Consider the following 17,104-nt stretch of genomic DNA (forward strand, 5'->3'; position numbering starts at 1 on the left):
CGGAACGCTTCCGACATACTCAGTCGGTTCACAATCCACCTAACCAGTTACGATATTCGCGGTCGGTTTGTAAACCTCACGGTCTTTCAAATCGGTTCTGACTGGCTCAAAGAGAACTCGTGTTGGTCGGAAGCGCATATTACAGCTCTACGGACAGCATTATCGACCTAGCAATTACAATGTCAGTTTCCAACAGCCTTTCCGAGTTGGCTTGCCTGACATAAAAAGCCTGACATAAAAAGCCTGTCAGAAAGTGACTGATGGGGGCCCCTAGCAGGGCCCCTTTCAACCAGCCACCTCCTGTTGGGGGCGAAGGGGTTAACCAAGGACCCCCCTCTAAAACCCTATGCTGTGTGTCAGGCACCATTGGATGCCCCCGACAGGGCGCAGGATTTTCTGCAAACACCACATTTCTTCCATAGGAGCCTGTGTTGTCGGGCGGAACACAGGCTGCCATAGGGATCAATGGGAATCCAACCGAACAGTATTCAGTCGCATTGTAATCGGTCAGGCGGAACCACCCATCGCGAGTCAGTTGGATCCAAATCCGAGATGGTATCAGATGGAAAGATTCCGCACGACATCTTAATCGGCCCTAAGTGTTTTTGTAGTTGATGGGAAGTCTACATTCCATCTTAAACTGAAGATTTGGCTGTACTGTATAAGACAGAGGACCTTGCCCCAACCCAAGAAGAAAATGTAGAGGAAATGGATTTGGCAAGACCGAGATGAAGAAAAATAATTTGTTAATTTGCAGCGAAATGTGAAGATTATTGAAAACGCCAGGGAAGCAATATATACAAAGAGAGTGGCGTACCTATACCTTCTTTAGAAAGATATTCACTTGAAAACCATTGGCTACATACTGTTGATACTGATTGGAAAAAGTGTTGTGCCTAGTGCTCCTCCATAATCTCCAGTTGCAATCAATGACGCTCCTGGGGTCTAAATAAAGTACTCAACACGCAAATGCATGTCCATCAAGGACAGTAAGACATACAGCACCCAACCTTATAGACATTTTCGACTAGGGTGCTTCATTATCGCAAATCCTAAATGGCGTCTGCAGTTAGAGTTCACCTGCCTAGAGTCTTTCCTGTGTATTATGGAGAAAAATAGGTTATGAAATTACTGTATTGACTCTTCCTTACTGTGTAGCCCAGAAAAGGCATATTTTACCATGCTCTTGAAACGTTATTGTGAACAAAATATTGTACTATTTATATAGTCATGACACTACTGACACAATATATTAATTGTGTTCCAAATGCTACCTATGCCTGAGTTTTCTATCTCACATCACTATTTTGAGAGTCAAAGATTTAAAAGGAGGTCATTTGCATCCACTGAGCTCGAGATAGTATTTGGTTAATGTAGCGCCTGGGAAAACAGACAATATGCTTTACAAGGATCGACTTCTTCCCCCTCAGTTTCTAAGAAATCCGGCCTGACCACTAATCTATCTGACTCAAATAAGTCATAAAAACATAATTCCTACTATTCACCAAGAAAAATAAACAAAAGTAGTACAAACCTTATTAAACAACATCACCATGGAGGTATTTGAACCCTAGATTTCACCCAATGTCAAAACACTTGATTTCACCCTGTACTGGACAGCGACCTCTACCTCAAGAAACCCATATCCAAAAATATCAAGACAGTCTCATACCTCCTTTTGCTACAAAACAAAGTGTGATCATTCCTCCCAGAAGTGACTTCAGAACTGCCATTCAAACCCTCATGGTCCAGCATCTGGATATAACAATGCCCTTCTCCACGGTGTACCAGACTCCAAACTGGCCTCACTTGAACACATACCAAATGCTGCAGCTTGCTTCATTGAGAACTGAAACAGTATGACCACATCAACCTCACCCTGACGGAACTCCACTGACTCTCTTTCCTTCCTGCACCTTCTTCAAATCCAGCTCCTTCATCTACAAAGCTGTCCCGACCAGCACCCCTACATAGCTGGCGGACAAGCGCACCACCTTTGGTGGCTTTCGGCAGATCCACAGCCAGGACACAATCACATTATTGATGAATAAGTGCAAAAAAGAAAAAAACAAGGCAACAGGCATTGTCCATGTATGTATCCAGGGTTTGAATAAACAAACCTGCATCCATTGAGACGACCTAACACTTATTTTTGGGAAGCTGCTGAAGATTCGCCTCTTTCAAAAACACTACATCCATGACGTAGTTGCAACCCACTTCCACTCTCATAACTCAGCTGCCTCTACAATCACTCGTTGCCTGTATCTTTGCATTTGATTGCGCACCACTAAAACTGCAAGAAAACTTACCGCAGCGCTGTGAGGGAAACGGCAGGACCGACGGGCACAGGGGAAGCGCCGAGAGACCTCCCAACTCGGCACCAGGCACTACAGGCCCCAGAAGCACATGGGGCGGCGCGCCCGTGACGCGCTCGGAGCGCCAGGAGGTGGCTCCTCAAAAGGCTGACCTCCCGGGAGCCCAGTGGGGGAACACCACTAAAACTGCAAGAAAACTTACCGCAGCGCCGTGAGGGAAACGGCAGGACCGACGGGCACAGGGGAAGCGCCGAGAGACCTCCCAACTCGGCACCAGGCACCAGAATCACCAGGGGCGGCGCGCCCGTGACGCGCTCGGAGCGCCAGGAGGCGGCTCCTCAAAAGGCTGACCCCCCGGGAGCCCAGTGGGGGAACACCACTAAAACTGCAAGAAAACTTACCGCAGCGCCGTGAGGGAAACGGCAGGACCGACGGGCACAGGGGAAGCACCGAGAGACCTCCCAACTCGGCACCAGGCACTAAAGGCCCCAGAAGCACCAGGGGCGGCGCGCCCGTGACGCGCTTGGAGCGCCAGGAGGCGGCTCCTCAAAAGGCTGACCCCCCGGGAGCCCAGTGGGGGAACACCACTAAAACTGCAAGAAAACTTACCGCAGCGCCGTGAGGGAAACGGCAGGACCGACGGGCACAGGGGAAGCGCAGAGAGACCTCCCAACTCTGCACCAGGCACTACAGGCCCCAGAAGCACCAGGGGCGGCGCGCCCGTGACGCGCTCGGAGCGCCAGGAGGCAGCTCCTCAAAAGGCTGACACCCCTATCGCCCCGCGAGTCGCGCGCGGGAGCGCCCGGGGCTTAGCCCGGGCAAAGGGCGGGCCCTCTGTGGCCCTCAGTGGACAGCAGTGGTCGGGCAGGCCACCCCCCTCGATTTTAGTTTACTTTATTTCGTGAGTACTTTTTCAATTTAATTAGTTTTTAACTTGTTTACCGGCTCTTACAAACCCCACTACCATTGGCATAATGCCTCCAAAGGAAAGTAAAGGGAAGAGCGACACTGTTGCTTTTACGGGAGCTATGGATCAATTTATCAAAAGAATGAACTGCGTGGTGGATGAAAGTATAAATATTATGGAAAGGAGGGTTTCGCAGGAATTGGCCATTGTAAGGAGATCTTCCCTTGGGCCAATGGCACATGCTCAAACACCTACTCCCAAAGACAGAATTAAAATAGCAAGAGAGACTAATGGTTCTCTAAGCAAGGAAATCATTGTGGATACAAATACTAATAATGATATACTGAATGTCTCCGAGGGTAGTTCTCTAAATGTCTCAGAATCTATATTGCAATCACCTAATAATTTACCTAATGCTCGTACTGCACCGGTACCCGTTGAGCCAGCTAAAGTATACAACACTAGGCAGCAGAAAGGGGTGAACGCAGGGGCAATTCCAAAAAATAAGCAAGGGCCTACCACTAATATTGGTGGTAAGAGAAAGAAGGGTCCTAAGCAGCCTGCGTCACCTAATACTAGTTTGGACATAGCGGCCGTTGGTAAAAATAAGGATATAGCAGACCATGGGCCCCTGGTACAGATTCCAGGGGGATTGCTGCCTGCAGGGATTGGCGCAGAAGGGGGGGATTCTGCTTCTACTGTCATACTTGAAGCACTAAGGCACCTACTTCGCCCACTAGAGGAGAGATTGAGTAAAGTAGAGATATTTTTAAAACGTATAGAAAGGGACATAAAGGGGATAATAGACAACCCACAGAAGAAGTCTAGTATTAATCTGCAACTAACATTGTCAAAAGCTATGTCTGCAAAAACCCCAGATGTAATACTAGTGCCAAATGAAAAAGTAGCACCTAAACCAAATGTGGGGGACCCCATGACATCTAGAGAGGTATCCAACAACAAACCACAAAAGCAAAGTACACCAAGCACAACAATAGGTAGTAAGGGGGTGGTAAATGGAAATAGACCAAGTAAAGACCAGGCAAAGGATGTATTCAATCTTCCCCCGGAGGTCTGTCCATTTGTGGTAATCCTGACTGGAGTTCCAGAGTTAGGCAAACAGGAGTTGGAAAGCTCAACTTTCCTCTGGAAAAGGGTGACTCAATGGCTAAACATGAATAGGCCGTTACCCCCTGGCCTGATGGGTAACATTCTAAGCATCAGGCGAGTACCCTGGGTGGGCTACTTGGCGAAAGACATAGAAGGGGATAGGATAGTTATTAATTTTGACAATCCAAGAATAGTTAACTACATCTGTAATTGGAAGTATCCCAACCCAGACCCAGCCACCACCATACAACCATTCAAACTAACATACTTTTACCCACCCGGTCACTTTCATTCTAGGACTGATGGGTGGACCATGGTAAGACACCGTGGCAGGAGGCACCAAGGAGGAGGTTGGTTAGGACAAACACATCATCTCCATAATTTCTTCTCCCATAACCAATTTGATTGTCTTGAGTCTGTCGATTGACTACAGTTAATTCCATCGACCATCACACCTGAGGTATCTTCATTATATTATGTAATCCCCAAACTTAGTGTAGCATCTTCTAAGGAGAGCGGGGGGTCAATATACCACTTAATCACCAGGAGATTGGCTGCGAAAAAGTCTGCAATAGCAATAACTTGGTAGGGAATGGGCACGAAGAAACCATGAGGCCATGTGATTTGAAGAAAGGAGATAGTGAAAATAGCGAGTTATTAGTGGATAGGTACGTGAACATCTGTACTATCGTTGATGAAAATCTACTCCCCATTATTAAATCTAGTACCCATTGTTTAAAAGAGGGACCCCCATTGATAACATTAGTTTCGTGGAATATCGCTGGAGTTGGTACAAAAATGTGTGACCCTGACTGGAACAGCTATATGAACACATTTGATATCTGTGTGCTACAGGAAACCTGGGCCACGGACCAGGTCCATAGAATAGGATATAGAACCTACCAAGTGGCGGCCGTCCCTTCAGTAAGAGGGCGAGCCTCAGGAGGGTTGGTAATATGGAACAGTACAACCATTGATGTGGGGGTAAAAATGTTAAATACCGATTCCTTAGATATACTTGGACTGAAACTAACAACAAGAGATAAGAGGGTGATAAACCTCATAGATGTGTACAACAGACCATGTCCCGCCAATAGGGAATCCCCATGTATTGATAAATTGGAAATGTTTATGGACACTCTAGACCAAGATGGAAGTCTCATTTTATGTGGTGATCTGAATTGCAATTTTGAGCCAATTGTGGGGATGGTTAAATTGTACGAGGATGAGGATGTTGCTAATGGGATACCAGTACTGAATAATGGAACTGTTCCTGGGACCACATTAGCCCTCCAGATCACAAGGCTGCTCACAGGCCATGGTTTAAGGGCTTGCAATGGGCGCATGCCATCAGACTCCCCAAAAGCATTTACCTTTAGTAGGGGGAATTGTAGGAGCAAGATAGATTATGTTTCTGTTTCTTTTAATCTGTGGCCATGTACAAATGATTTAAAGGTTAGAGAACGCTTTGAGAGCGACCACTTTCCGTTGGAAATGAGTTTTTTGTCTAGTATGCTGAATGAACCAGGTGTTACTGAGGGTATACATAGCCCAGTAGCCCCGTTAACTTGCGACAATGTCGTATTAAGCAATAATCGAAGGGCCGTCAAATGGGCATACATTCTTGAACGAGAAGATCTGTTGGCTAACATTTATTCCACACTTGTGAATACATTCGAATCTTATAATGTGGATGAATGTACACCTGGTGAATTCATTGGATTACACAAATCCTTTTGTAAAAAACTGTTAGACCTTATCACTAAAAAACCTAGGAAAGGGAACGGGTTGGTGAATGCAAAACCTGTAGGCAAACCCTGGTTTAACAGGGAATGCCGAGCTGCCAAAACCGACCTGATTAATGCAATAAAAAGTAAAGGTTCTGTAGAACTTAAAGCAAAAAGGAAAACCTACAATAAGACAATAGCTGCAGCCAAATCATCCTGAGATGAGGATCTATGGTCCAGTATGTTATTAGCTGCAAAAACAAAAGATCACAGGCAGTTCTGGGAGTTAGTAGCCAAAGGGAACAAACCAGATAAAGGTTCGAGGGAGGTTTTCTTAAACTAAGCCACATGGGTTGATCACGTTACATCATTATATGCAGCCCAAATTACAGAGGAAAAGCTCCCGGAAAACCCAAATGAAATACTAACCCAGGTAGAGAATGAGGAATACTTTGATATACAAGAGACTGAAACAGCAATTGCTTCTGTTAAGCAAGGGAAGGCCCCTGGTCTGGATAAGATCCCTGGTGATCTTTATAAGCATAATACTGAGATCTGGGCACCTTCCTTAAATCATTTGTTTAATGTCATCGCAGCTGGTGACCAAATCCCTGATACATGGGACGGGGCAGAAATTATCACTATTTTTAAAAAGGGGGATAGAGATGAGCCAGCGAACTATCGCCCCATCAGTCTTTTAGATATAACACAGAAAATTTATGCCAGGCACATTCTAAACCGCGTAAATACGTGGCTGGAGGAAAACTCGGTTTTATCTAAGTATCAGGCAGGGTTCAGGGAAAAGACAGGGACCATCGATCAGGCATTAAGGCTATGCTGCCTGTATTGGAAATATGTCATCATCCGCAGAGGTAATTTATATGTTACCTTTGTAGATCTACGAGCAGCATTTGACCTTATTCCTCGTGACTTACTGTGGAAATCACTGAAAAAGCAGGGGTTCCCAGGTGAACTATTGAAACTAGTGATTGGGTTACACCAGAATAACTATGCTAGGGTAAGATGGGGCCCAAATGGTGAACTCACAGATGCAATCCCTATCAAGAGAGGAGTGCGCCAAGGGTGCGTGCTGGCGCCTACACTTTTCTCCCTTTTTGTCAACGATATTGCAGTTTATATGGAGAATTGTGACAATGACTCAGCTCGCCTGGGGGGGAAACGAGTTCCGTCCCTCCTCTTCGCCGATGACACGATTCTCATTTCACAAACCCCACGGGGCCTACAGATCCTATTAGATAGGTTCCAGCAGTATTGAATTACAAAAGGGTTAGAAATTAATGTAAAAAAGACTAAATATATGGCTCTTAATCCTCATAAAAGTTTTTTTTAAAAACCTAACGCTGAATGGAGAAAAGCTTGATTATGAACAAAGTTTTACTTATTTGGGGGTACTATTAGATCCATCTTTAAATTGGAGACCCCAATTAGAAAAATCAAAAATTGTGTTCAAACAAAATTGTCTTCCGATACTGAAAAGACATAATAAATGTGCAAACAAGGCAGTTACCCCAGCATTAGAGCTCTTTAGATGCAAGGTTCAGTCAGCAGTTTTGTACGGGGCAGAACTCTGGGGACCAGTGTGTAGAAAGACCTTTGAAATTTTGGAGAACAAGTTCATAAGGGGATTACTAAAGGTTCCTAATAACACTCCATTACTACCCTTACTCCTCGATATGAACATACGACGCACCGATCTACATGCAATATTAAGACCGTTATTGTTATGGGTCAGGTTGTGGATTACCCCTGAGTTAACTGAATATAAAAATGGACTGGTTGAAGTTTTGAAACTAGATACTGGCAATAAGATTTCTTGGTTTAAACATGTCAAAACATGGTTAACAAAATTGGGTTTATCCCATTTTTGGAGCCAGCCAGAATCTTTGACCGTGTCCTCAAAGAAAATAGTCAAACTTTCTTTTTGGGCCCTTGTGAGCCATGACGCAGTATACGTTGGAGCGCATGGCCCCATAACTGAAAAAATGTTAATGGTAAAAAATGTGGCCCAGTTTGAAATGTTTCTTGATGAGATTCAGCCACCATTGGCGAAAACCTTGTATCTAAAATATAGGTATGGCATACTAAGAACTCGGGAAACCGAGACAAAATGGGGGAAAATTAGCAACGACAAATGCACTTTATGCACAAATAATGTAAGAGAAGACATTTTTCACATTCTATTTTTCTGTTCAAGCTATGTAGAAACAAGAAGGAAATGGATAGTGCCATTGTGCCGTAATATCGGATCAACTTTACATAAGGAAGCTGGTAGAATATTAATTATGGACACTAGTCAAGTAATTGTGTTTGGCATCAGTAGATTTCTCTTGGCTGTAAAATTCATTAGACAAAAATTGTCTCTGCCATTTTAAGCGTATGTAGCGAGAATTGTTAACTGGCAGTTATAATCCAATTTAATGCTTTTTTAACTTTGTAAATATTTTACCAATCTTTTTAACTATATTTATTGATGTGTGTTTCAAGCCCCAACTCATGATTTATCTGCGAAGGGTTATGGTAATCATTTGGTCATGCACCAGCACTTTTCTTGACTGTATATTTTTTGTACATCTGTCGATAATAATGTGGTCATGTATATTATGTATTTTGTATATCTTTTATGATGCAATTGCAACGAAATAAAGATTATTGAATTGAATTGATTGTGCTCCACAAACACCACATACATAGATAAATGCATTCTATTTACCACATCCTTTTGCTGCGATTTACTCCGCGGGAATCTTTGTGTCAGCTGGAAAATGTTAACAGTGTTTAGTGAATACATACGCACGGCATGCACGGTCGAGGATTCTGCACAGCAGGTTTGCTGGTTGGTTGTCATTGGATCTATGCTGTTACTAGACTACTTATTCTTTAGATGCAGACTGTTGTGTTGTACTCAACACCCAAATTTGGGAAATTACATATGAACGCCCGGCAGTCCCTCTGCCGCAAATACTACCTGTCCCTTTGTTTACTGCTCGCAATAAAATGATTTTTTGGCTATCACTCATTCATGCATGCAGGTAGAAAAAGAATAAGCAGAAAAAATGAGTGTGAGAACGGAACGAACACTGACAAAGTCAATAAGTTTGACTTTTGCATAGTGCATAAATACAGAGATACTTAACACGTAAATCACAAATACATACAGACTTGAAGATACCCCTACACATCGAGGAATGGAGCTACAGTTTCCTAGGCGTACAAGTTTATAGACATTTGTATATATTGACTAGTAACCCAGGTATGCACACCAGCAGTCATAAAGACACATGTAGGTATGCAGACCAACAGACAATCAAGCATATATGCACATGGGGGAAAAGACATACACTCATTCAATTCATACAGACCAAGAGACATGCAGCTATTCATAAACATCTAGGAATATATACATACATGGGTTTACTACACTAGCTAAAACACAGTCAGGAGCATTAATCATACAGACACACACATAACCCATGCAACACATTAACTTTCCTTGAAGAAATCACTAATTTTGTATGCCAACAGTATTGTAGGCACCTATGTACACTTACCAAAAGACACAATACATAGATGTGAATAAGAAAATGGAGATACAGGCGCTCCTGCATACAGAAAGCCATCAACAGCAGCTCCCCTGCTATGGCGGAGGTGCATCGCCCCCATGCCAGCAGCCTAAAAACGTGAAATATACAACGATTATAAACCCACCCCCTGCACACCACCTGCTCCCACCTTATGACATGCATTATCTCGTGATACGTCGACATGTGTATCTGTCTGCTTGTTGGTTGCTGTTCATGGTTGCCCTGCTGTCTGGTTGGCTGTATGTCTCTGTTCTTGTGCATGATTGGCTGCTGATCTTTGTAAATAGGTGTCTGTGGGTGTACTAGTGTATGTTGTACGTGTGCACTATCTGTCCATGCATTATACTAGAATCAGCTTGTTGGTATTGAGAATGCTCTGTGAGCAGGATAACTCAGTGAGTCAAATGCTTGGAATGTATGCCATTACATCGCATACCAATACCACGCCTGCCATTACAACGCAGGTATTACTATGCGATGTCAATGACAACAACATGCCATCGCAAAATTTAACCACAACTATGCTTTTACCACGCATGACATTACAACACAAAGGCATGCGTGGTAAAACTATACTCGTGGTTAAAGTTTGCAAGGCAAGTGACTCTACCCTACCCCTGCACAACCCTCCCCTGACCCCCAGTCCTCTCCCTACAATAACACTACACTACCCTGCACGACCCCCCACACTACCCTAAAACACTACACTACACAAACACTACCCTATACCCTAACCGCCCGATTCATGACCCTAAATTGCGCTCGCAAGGGGCCGCATTCTGAGAATCCGGCCCTTTGCGAGAGCGATTTTTGCATTTGGGATTCAGCATCCCAAATGCAAAAATCGCTAATTGCGATGTCGCAAATGTGCGAGGAATTACATTTAAGGAATCTCTATTAGAGATTCCTTAAATGCAATTCAACATCCAATTAAAATTTGCGAATTCGCAATTTCTTGCCGCAATTTACCGCGAGGTCAGACCTCGCGGTAAATTGCGAAAACTCAGAAAAATGCATTTAAAAGCATTTTTCTGAGTTGCATGTTACACACACACATGTCCTTTGGACATGTGTGTGTGCAACACCTGTGTGTAATTTCATTTGAGGGGTGCTACAGGGTGTCCTGTGGACACCCCTGGCACCCTTCAAATCGCAATCTTATTTGCGATTAGCAATTTGCTAATCGCAAATAAGGAATCAGTAGGAATCGCATTTTATTATGCGATTCCTACATGATTACCGTTTTGCGAGTCCTTAATAGCGAATCGCTATTATTCGCTATTAGGGGCTCGCAAAACGGCCCGTTCATCAGGCTGTAAATCACTACAATACACAAATACTACACTACCTTAAACCCTGAAATACTACACTACACAAACACTACAACACTACTAAACCCTAAAACGCTATACAAACACTACAACACTACCCTAAACCCTAAAACACTACACAAACACTACAACACTACCCTAAACCCTAAAACACTGACACTACCCTAAAACACTACACTATACAAACACTACAACACTACCCTAAACCCTAACACCCTACACAAACACTACAACACTACCCTAAACCCTAAAACACTACACTACACAAACACTACAACACTACCCTAAACCCTAAATCACTACACTACACAAACACTACAACACTGCCCTAAAATACTACACTACACAAACACTACAACACTACCCTAAACCCTAACACACTACACAAACACTTAAACACTACCCTAAACCTTAAAACACTACATTACACAAACACTACAACACTACCCTAAAACACTACACTACACAAACACTACAACACTACCCTAAACCCTAAAACACTACACTACAGAAACACTACAACACTACCCTAAAACACTACACTACATAAACACTACCCACACCACCCTAAACACTAAAACACTACCACACCACAACACTACTCTAAACCACTACCCACACCACTCCTGCCCCTACACTACCCTAAACCATGACGCTACAGCACTACCCTAAACCACTACCCAAACTACTCCCACCCCTACACTACCCCTAGCATGACCACCTACACTACCCAAACACCACTACACTACTCTAAACCCTAAACACTACAATACTACAACACTACCCTAACCCACTACCCACACTTCTCCCACCCCTACACTACCTTAAATCCTTAAACACTACGACAGTACAACACTTCCCTAAACCACTACCCACACTACTCCCACCTCAAACACAATCACCCTTACCTCTCTTTCCTCGTGGTTCCTCTCCAGCGTCGCCGTCTCTGCTCCCGGTTCCTGCTTCCTGGTTCACGTTGAGGGGCGGTGCGCTATGCGTTGTAACAACGCATGCGATGTAAAAACATGCGTAGTAATGGCTACGCATTGTTACATGCAGAACATGATTTTAAAGCTCAGCCCTACACTCTTCGAAGGTTGAGAGAATGAATATCCTCAACTTGCATAATAGTAGCACCTGTTATTTACTGCGCTTAGAAATGGTAGAATGGATGTATGATGCGGTACTTAAAACATTAGTTGCTAATATTGCAGCAGACAAAATTATATCACCACTTTAAAACCATTGTGTAAAATGCTGCAAAGGTACTTACTAGATATACTGAGGCCTTAAGTAAATGCAAAGTGCCCATTTATTTATATTTTTGTCTTTTGATTATATATAGAACCTGAACCTGCCTCACCTGACTGAAGACTCCAAATATAAAACAAACACTCTCAGGGTCCAGCACAGAAAAGAGCTGCTTGAAATGTTAACGACAAGGTAAGCTGATTCTGACATTCAACAGAAATCATTCAAACGAGAAGAGTTCTCTTAGGCGTTGCATTTTATCTCGCTTTTATTTATTGTTATAATTTGTCCATAAATATTTATGGCATTATCAACTGCGCAATATTAAATAATCTAAAATATGTACTCTTTGAAACAGTACATTGTTGTGCCTGTAGCATTAAAAGAGAATATGGCCTACATCTCATTTTCTACTCCTGTTTTTAAACTAATAGCTTGATATGAGTTTTCTTGGTGTGACATTAGTGGTGTAGCAAGAAGAAGGGTGTGAGCGGGGGGGGGGGTTAAAGTCGGCCCCGGGCAGCAGGCCCCCTCTATCTCAAAAAGAGACTTGTCAACTACTGACCTGTAGTGAGCTTGTATTGCTCTTAGGTTATTAGAATTGTATTGTGTCATGTCTAGAATGTAACTATGTCATTCTCAGTGGAGTTTGGAGTGCTGGCCAGTGCGGAGTTCTCCTTCAGGCTGGCAGCACCTTTTTACCTGTACTACCAACTAAAAGAAATAAAGAAGATTTATGCAACTATTTGTGTGACTGTGTCACAAATTTGGCGACGAGGGAAACCGGTATTATTTACACGTTTGTGGATTTATTTGTTCTGGATGCGCTTCTTCACATCGTGGAAAAATTGGAAATTCGTTAGAAAAAGCGGAAATCGAAAGAATTCAGTGCCTCTTAGACTTCGCTGTCATTGCGGTGAGATTACGTTTTATTATCAAGGAAAGAAAAACATTATTCTTGTTGTTTCCTACCAGCGCTTGACCTGCATTCTTTGAATTCGACCGTTTTACAAACTGCTGCAGCATCCTCGCTTCATCTCCGAGGATTTCAAACGACGCGGCATCTCCGTGGAACCTTTGTTTGTATTCCTCGTCATTGCTGCATACGTCAATCCTACGCGCACTGCATGCTGGGTACAACCTCACGTAAGGTCACGCTGGCGGACATTTTGGATTGGTCTTTGCAATCACTTCATCGCAATCCACCGCATTTACTCCGATATTCGAGCTGAATTGAATTTCATGGTACAATTTTATTATTATTAACTTTTATTCTTCTTTGTTCATAATATGTGCTGAATATAAGGTGCTGCCTATACATATAAAAAAAAATTTTTTTTTTTGAAGTACAGGTTTTCAATTTCTGTGACTTACAAAACTTATTCTTTACATTATGCCTGATACTAATAGTGCAACTACTTCAGGTGATAAACCTATGCATGGTTTAAACTTAAATGCTCCTAGAGAGTTCTTAATTGTTCCTGGTGATCCTCCTGTGGCTTGGCTTGATTGGAAAGAACATTTTCTTAACTATGTTGCTAATCTTGAAGATGTGAGTGGACCCTTTACTCCTGAAAGAAAGAAAAGAATTTTACTTTTAGGTTTGGGTCCGGAAGGATTACGAATATATAACCAAGTGGATAAAGTGGATAGATCTGCTGGTGATATCGATGTTTTCAATTCAGCACTTTTAGACATGGATGATTATTTTTCTCCCTGTGTCTGCATTGCTGTCACCAGACATTCCTTCTTTCAACGCAAGCAAGAAAAATCTGAATCAGTAGAGGATTATGTTTCAGCACTTAAAAAACTAGCTGTTAAATGCAAATTTGCTCAGCTGCATGATGATCTGATTCGTGATCAAGTGGTCATGTACACTAAAACTAAAACCATTCAAAACAAGTTATGGGTTGAAGGTGATGGAACTTTGAAGGAAATCATCGCCATGGTCAAGAAAGCTGAGCTTTCAGAACGTTGCGCTAAAGCTTCTCTTTCTACTGAAAAGAAAGAAACTGAAATTGTCAATAAAATTTCTGAAGGGAAATCTTCTTCTAAAAATAACAAAGATTTCAAAGCCAACAATTTCAGAAGGGAAACCTTTGATTATAAAAAAACTTTTGACTATAAGAAAACCTCTGAACCAGTATGTTATAGGTGCGGCAGTCAGTCTCACCTTGCCCATTATCCGAAATGTCCAGCTAAAAACACTAAATGTTTGAATTGTGGGATAATGGGGCGTTTTGCTAAAGCCTGTAAGAGGAAAACAGTTAAGAATTTCAAAGGTAAAATTGCTTGTATTCAAGAAGTTGGGCAAGAGTCTAATTCATCTTCTGATGAGGAGGTGTTACTAGTGCAAAACGTAGTTAAAAAAAAGTTGTGTTAAACATTTCTGATATTGACGGCAGTAAACCGTTATGTCAAGTATCACTAGGTGGAATTATGACACAACTTGCTGCGGATTCAGGTTCACCTTATACTATTGTAAATAAGCACGTTTGGGATCAGAAATTTGTGAACCAAATTGGAAGCTGGTTAGAACCTTCTGATATCTCGCCTGTTAGTTATACTGACAATACTATTGAGATTTTAGGGTTCAGACTTTTGAAATTTGAATTTAAAGGGATGCATGCTACTTGCAAGTTGTACGTTTCTAAGGATGGCCTTTCTGTTTTAGGCTGGAGGGACCAAAAAAGCCTACATATAATTTTAGATCCCAACAGTAAGGAACAGGTTTTGGTTTCTTGCATAAGTGAAGACACTAAAAAGTGGGTTATTAATGAGTTTCCTTCTGTTTTTACTGGCACTATTGGTAAACTCAAGGGTTTCACACATCAGATTAGATTAAAAGACAATGCTGTCCCTAGAATCCACAAAGCTAGGAACATTCCTATCATCATTAGAGATGAAGTTAAATCTGAACTAGACAAGCTATTAAATTCTAACATTATTGAGACAGTAGAGGCGGCAGAATGGGTTTCGCCATTGGTCGTCGCACGCAAGGCCAATGGTAAAGCCCGTTTATGTGTGGATTTGAGATATTTGAACAGTCAAATCTTGGTTGATCAATATCCACTTCCGCGTATTGATGAAATGCTATCCTTAACTAAAGATGCCAAGGTATTTTCTACCCTTGACTTATCAGCAGCGTATCATCAAGTAGTTCTTGATCCTGATAGCAGACATCTAACTTCATTTGCTACGCCATTTGGGTGTTTTAGATTTAAAAGAATGCCTTTTGGTTTGGCCTCTGCCGCGGCAGTATTTCAAAGATTAATGACGAATATTTTTGGACACATCAAGGGTGTAGTCTTTTTCCAGGATGACATTTTAATTATGGGAAAAGATAAAGATCACCATGACAACCTATTAAGAAAAGTTTTAAAAATTCTAGCTGATAATGGTTTAGTAGGAGAACTCAGCAAATGTAAATTTTCAGAAAGCTCTGTTACATATCTAGGTCATGAAATCTGTGATGGTGGTATAAAACCAAAAAGCAAGCTAGTGGAAGCCATTGTGAGTGCTCCTGAACCCAAGTCCAAGGATGAACTGAGGTCATTTCTTGGTTTAGCTGAGTTTTACTCAAAATTTGTCAATCAGTTCTCACAAAAAACCTTTCATATGCGTGTCCTTATGAAGAACAAATCAACTTTTGTTTGGGATGAAAAATGTAGTACTGCATTTAAGGACATCAAAGATGCTATTGTTAATGCACCTATGCTACAAGGTTTTGATCCGTCTGCCAAGACATATTTGACCACGGACGCTAGTGGAGTTGGGCTAGGCAGTGTTCTCTCACAGGTTTCGGAACAAGGTGGTGAGGTTGTTATAGCCTTTGCTTCACGCTCCTTATCACCTTGTGAAGAAAAATACTCTGTGATTGAGCGCGAAACTCTTGCTGTCGTGTGGTCAATGGAACACTTTCGTAAATTCATTTGGGGTAAACAGTTTATTTTACGTTCAGACCACAAACCCTTGACTAAACTTCTCACTACAGAAGGTTTGTGCAGGGCATCTGCCAGGATTGCTAGACTATCCATGAGACTTCAAGATTTTATGTATACTATTGAGTATGTTCCTGGTGCCAAGAATGTGGTTGCCGATTTTTTAAGTAGGTTACCCTTACCAATGAAAGAAATTGATTTGAATTCATGGAATGAGTGTTGTGTTGCTGGAATTTTCTCTGATCCTCATGGCTTATCTAAGGAAGATTGGGATTCTGCTTCTGTCAGTGATGAAGTGCTGGAAACAATCAAAACTAAAGTTAACCAAGGTTGGTTTGTCCTAGCTAAATCTGACAGTCAATTTAGGCCATTCTGGGAGGTCAGGGATGAACTCAGTGTTGATGGTGAATTCTTATGTCGTGGTGACAAACTTGTACCACTGTTAGGTGTACGTCAAAAAATTATCTCCATAGGGCATGAGGGACATCCGGGTATATCCAGAACTAAGAGAGTTATAAAGGCCTTGTACTGGTGGCCTGGTGTTGATCTGGAGATTGAAAGGGCTGTCCGTGATTGTGTGCAATGTGAATGTTCAGATAAGAGTCAGAAAACCCTTAATCCCCCGATGTCCTCTCAAGGTGCTCCCAAATTACCATGGGAGGAATTAGCGTTAGATATTATGGGACCTATTGTTTGGCAAGATGAATCTATCAAATTCATTCTGGTCTTGGTGGATCTATTCTCTAGATGGATTGAATTTAGAGTAGTTGATAAAGTTAACACAGACTCTGTCATTACGTTTTTGGATGAGTGTTTCATTAGAGAAGGCTTACCTGCTTCTATTCTAACTGACAATGGGGTTCAGTTTAAATCCCATACCATGAAAGTCTTTATGGAATCGTGTGGTATCAAGCAAAGAT

General features: G+C 42.2%; 1 protein-coding gene across 1 annotated transcript in view; it reads left to right on the top strand.

Moving 5' to 3' along the window:
• The window catches only part of SUGCT (succinyl-CoA:glutarate-CoA transferase), a 3,450,745-nt gene that overhangs the window by 1,724,867 nt on the left and 1,708,774 nt on the right, over positions 1-17,104 (top strand). The window contains exon 11 of the mRNA XM_086964866.1: positions 12,338-12,435. Coding sequence (XP_086820992.1) covers positions 12,338-12,435 — 98 coding nt within the window. The remainder of the gene's footprint in view (positions 1-12,337; positions 12,436-17,104) is intronic.

This window comes from Lissotriton vulgaris, chromosome 4_1, assembly GCF_964263255.1.
Source record: "Lissotriton vulgaris chromosome 4_1, aLisVul1.2, whole genome shotgun sequence".
NCBI classification, from domain to species: Eukaryota; Metazoa; Chordata; class Amphibia; order Caudata; family Salamandridae; genus Lissotriton; species Lissotriton vulgaris.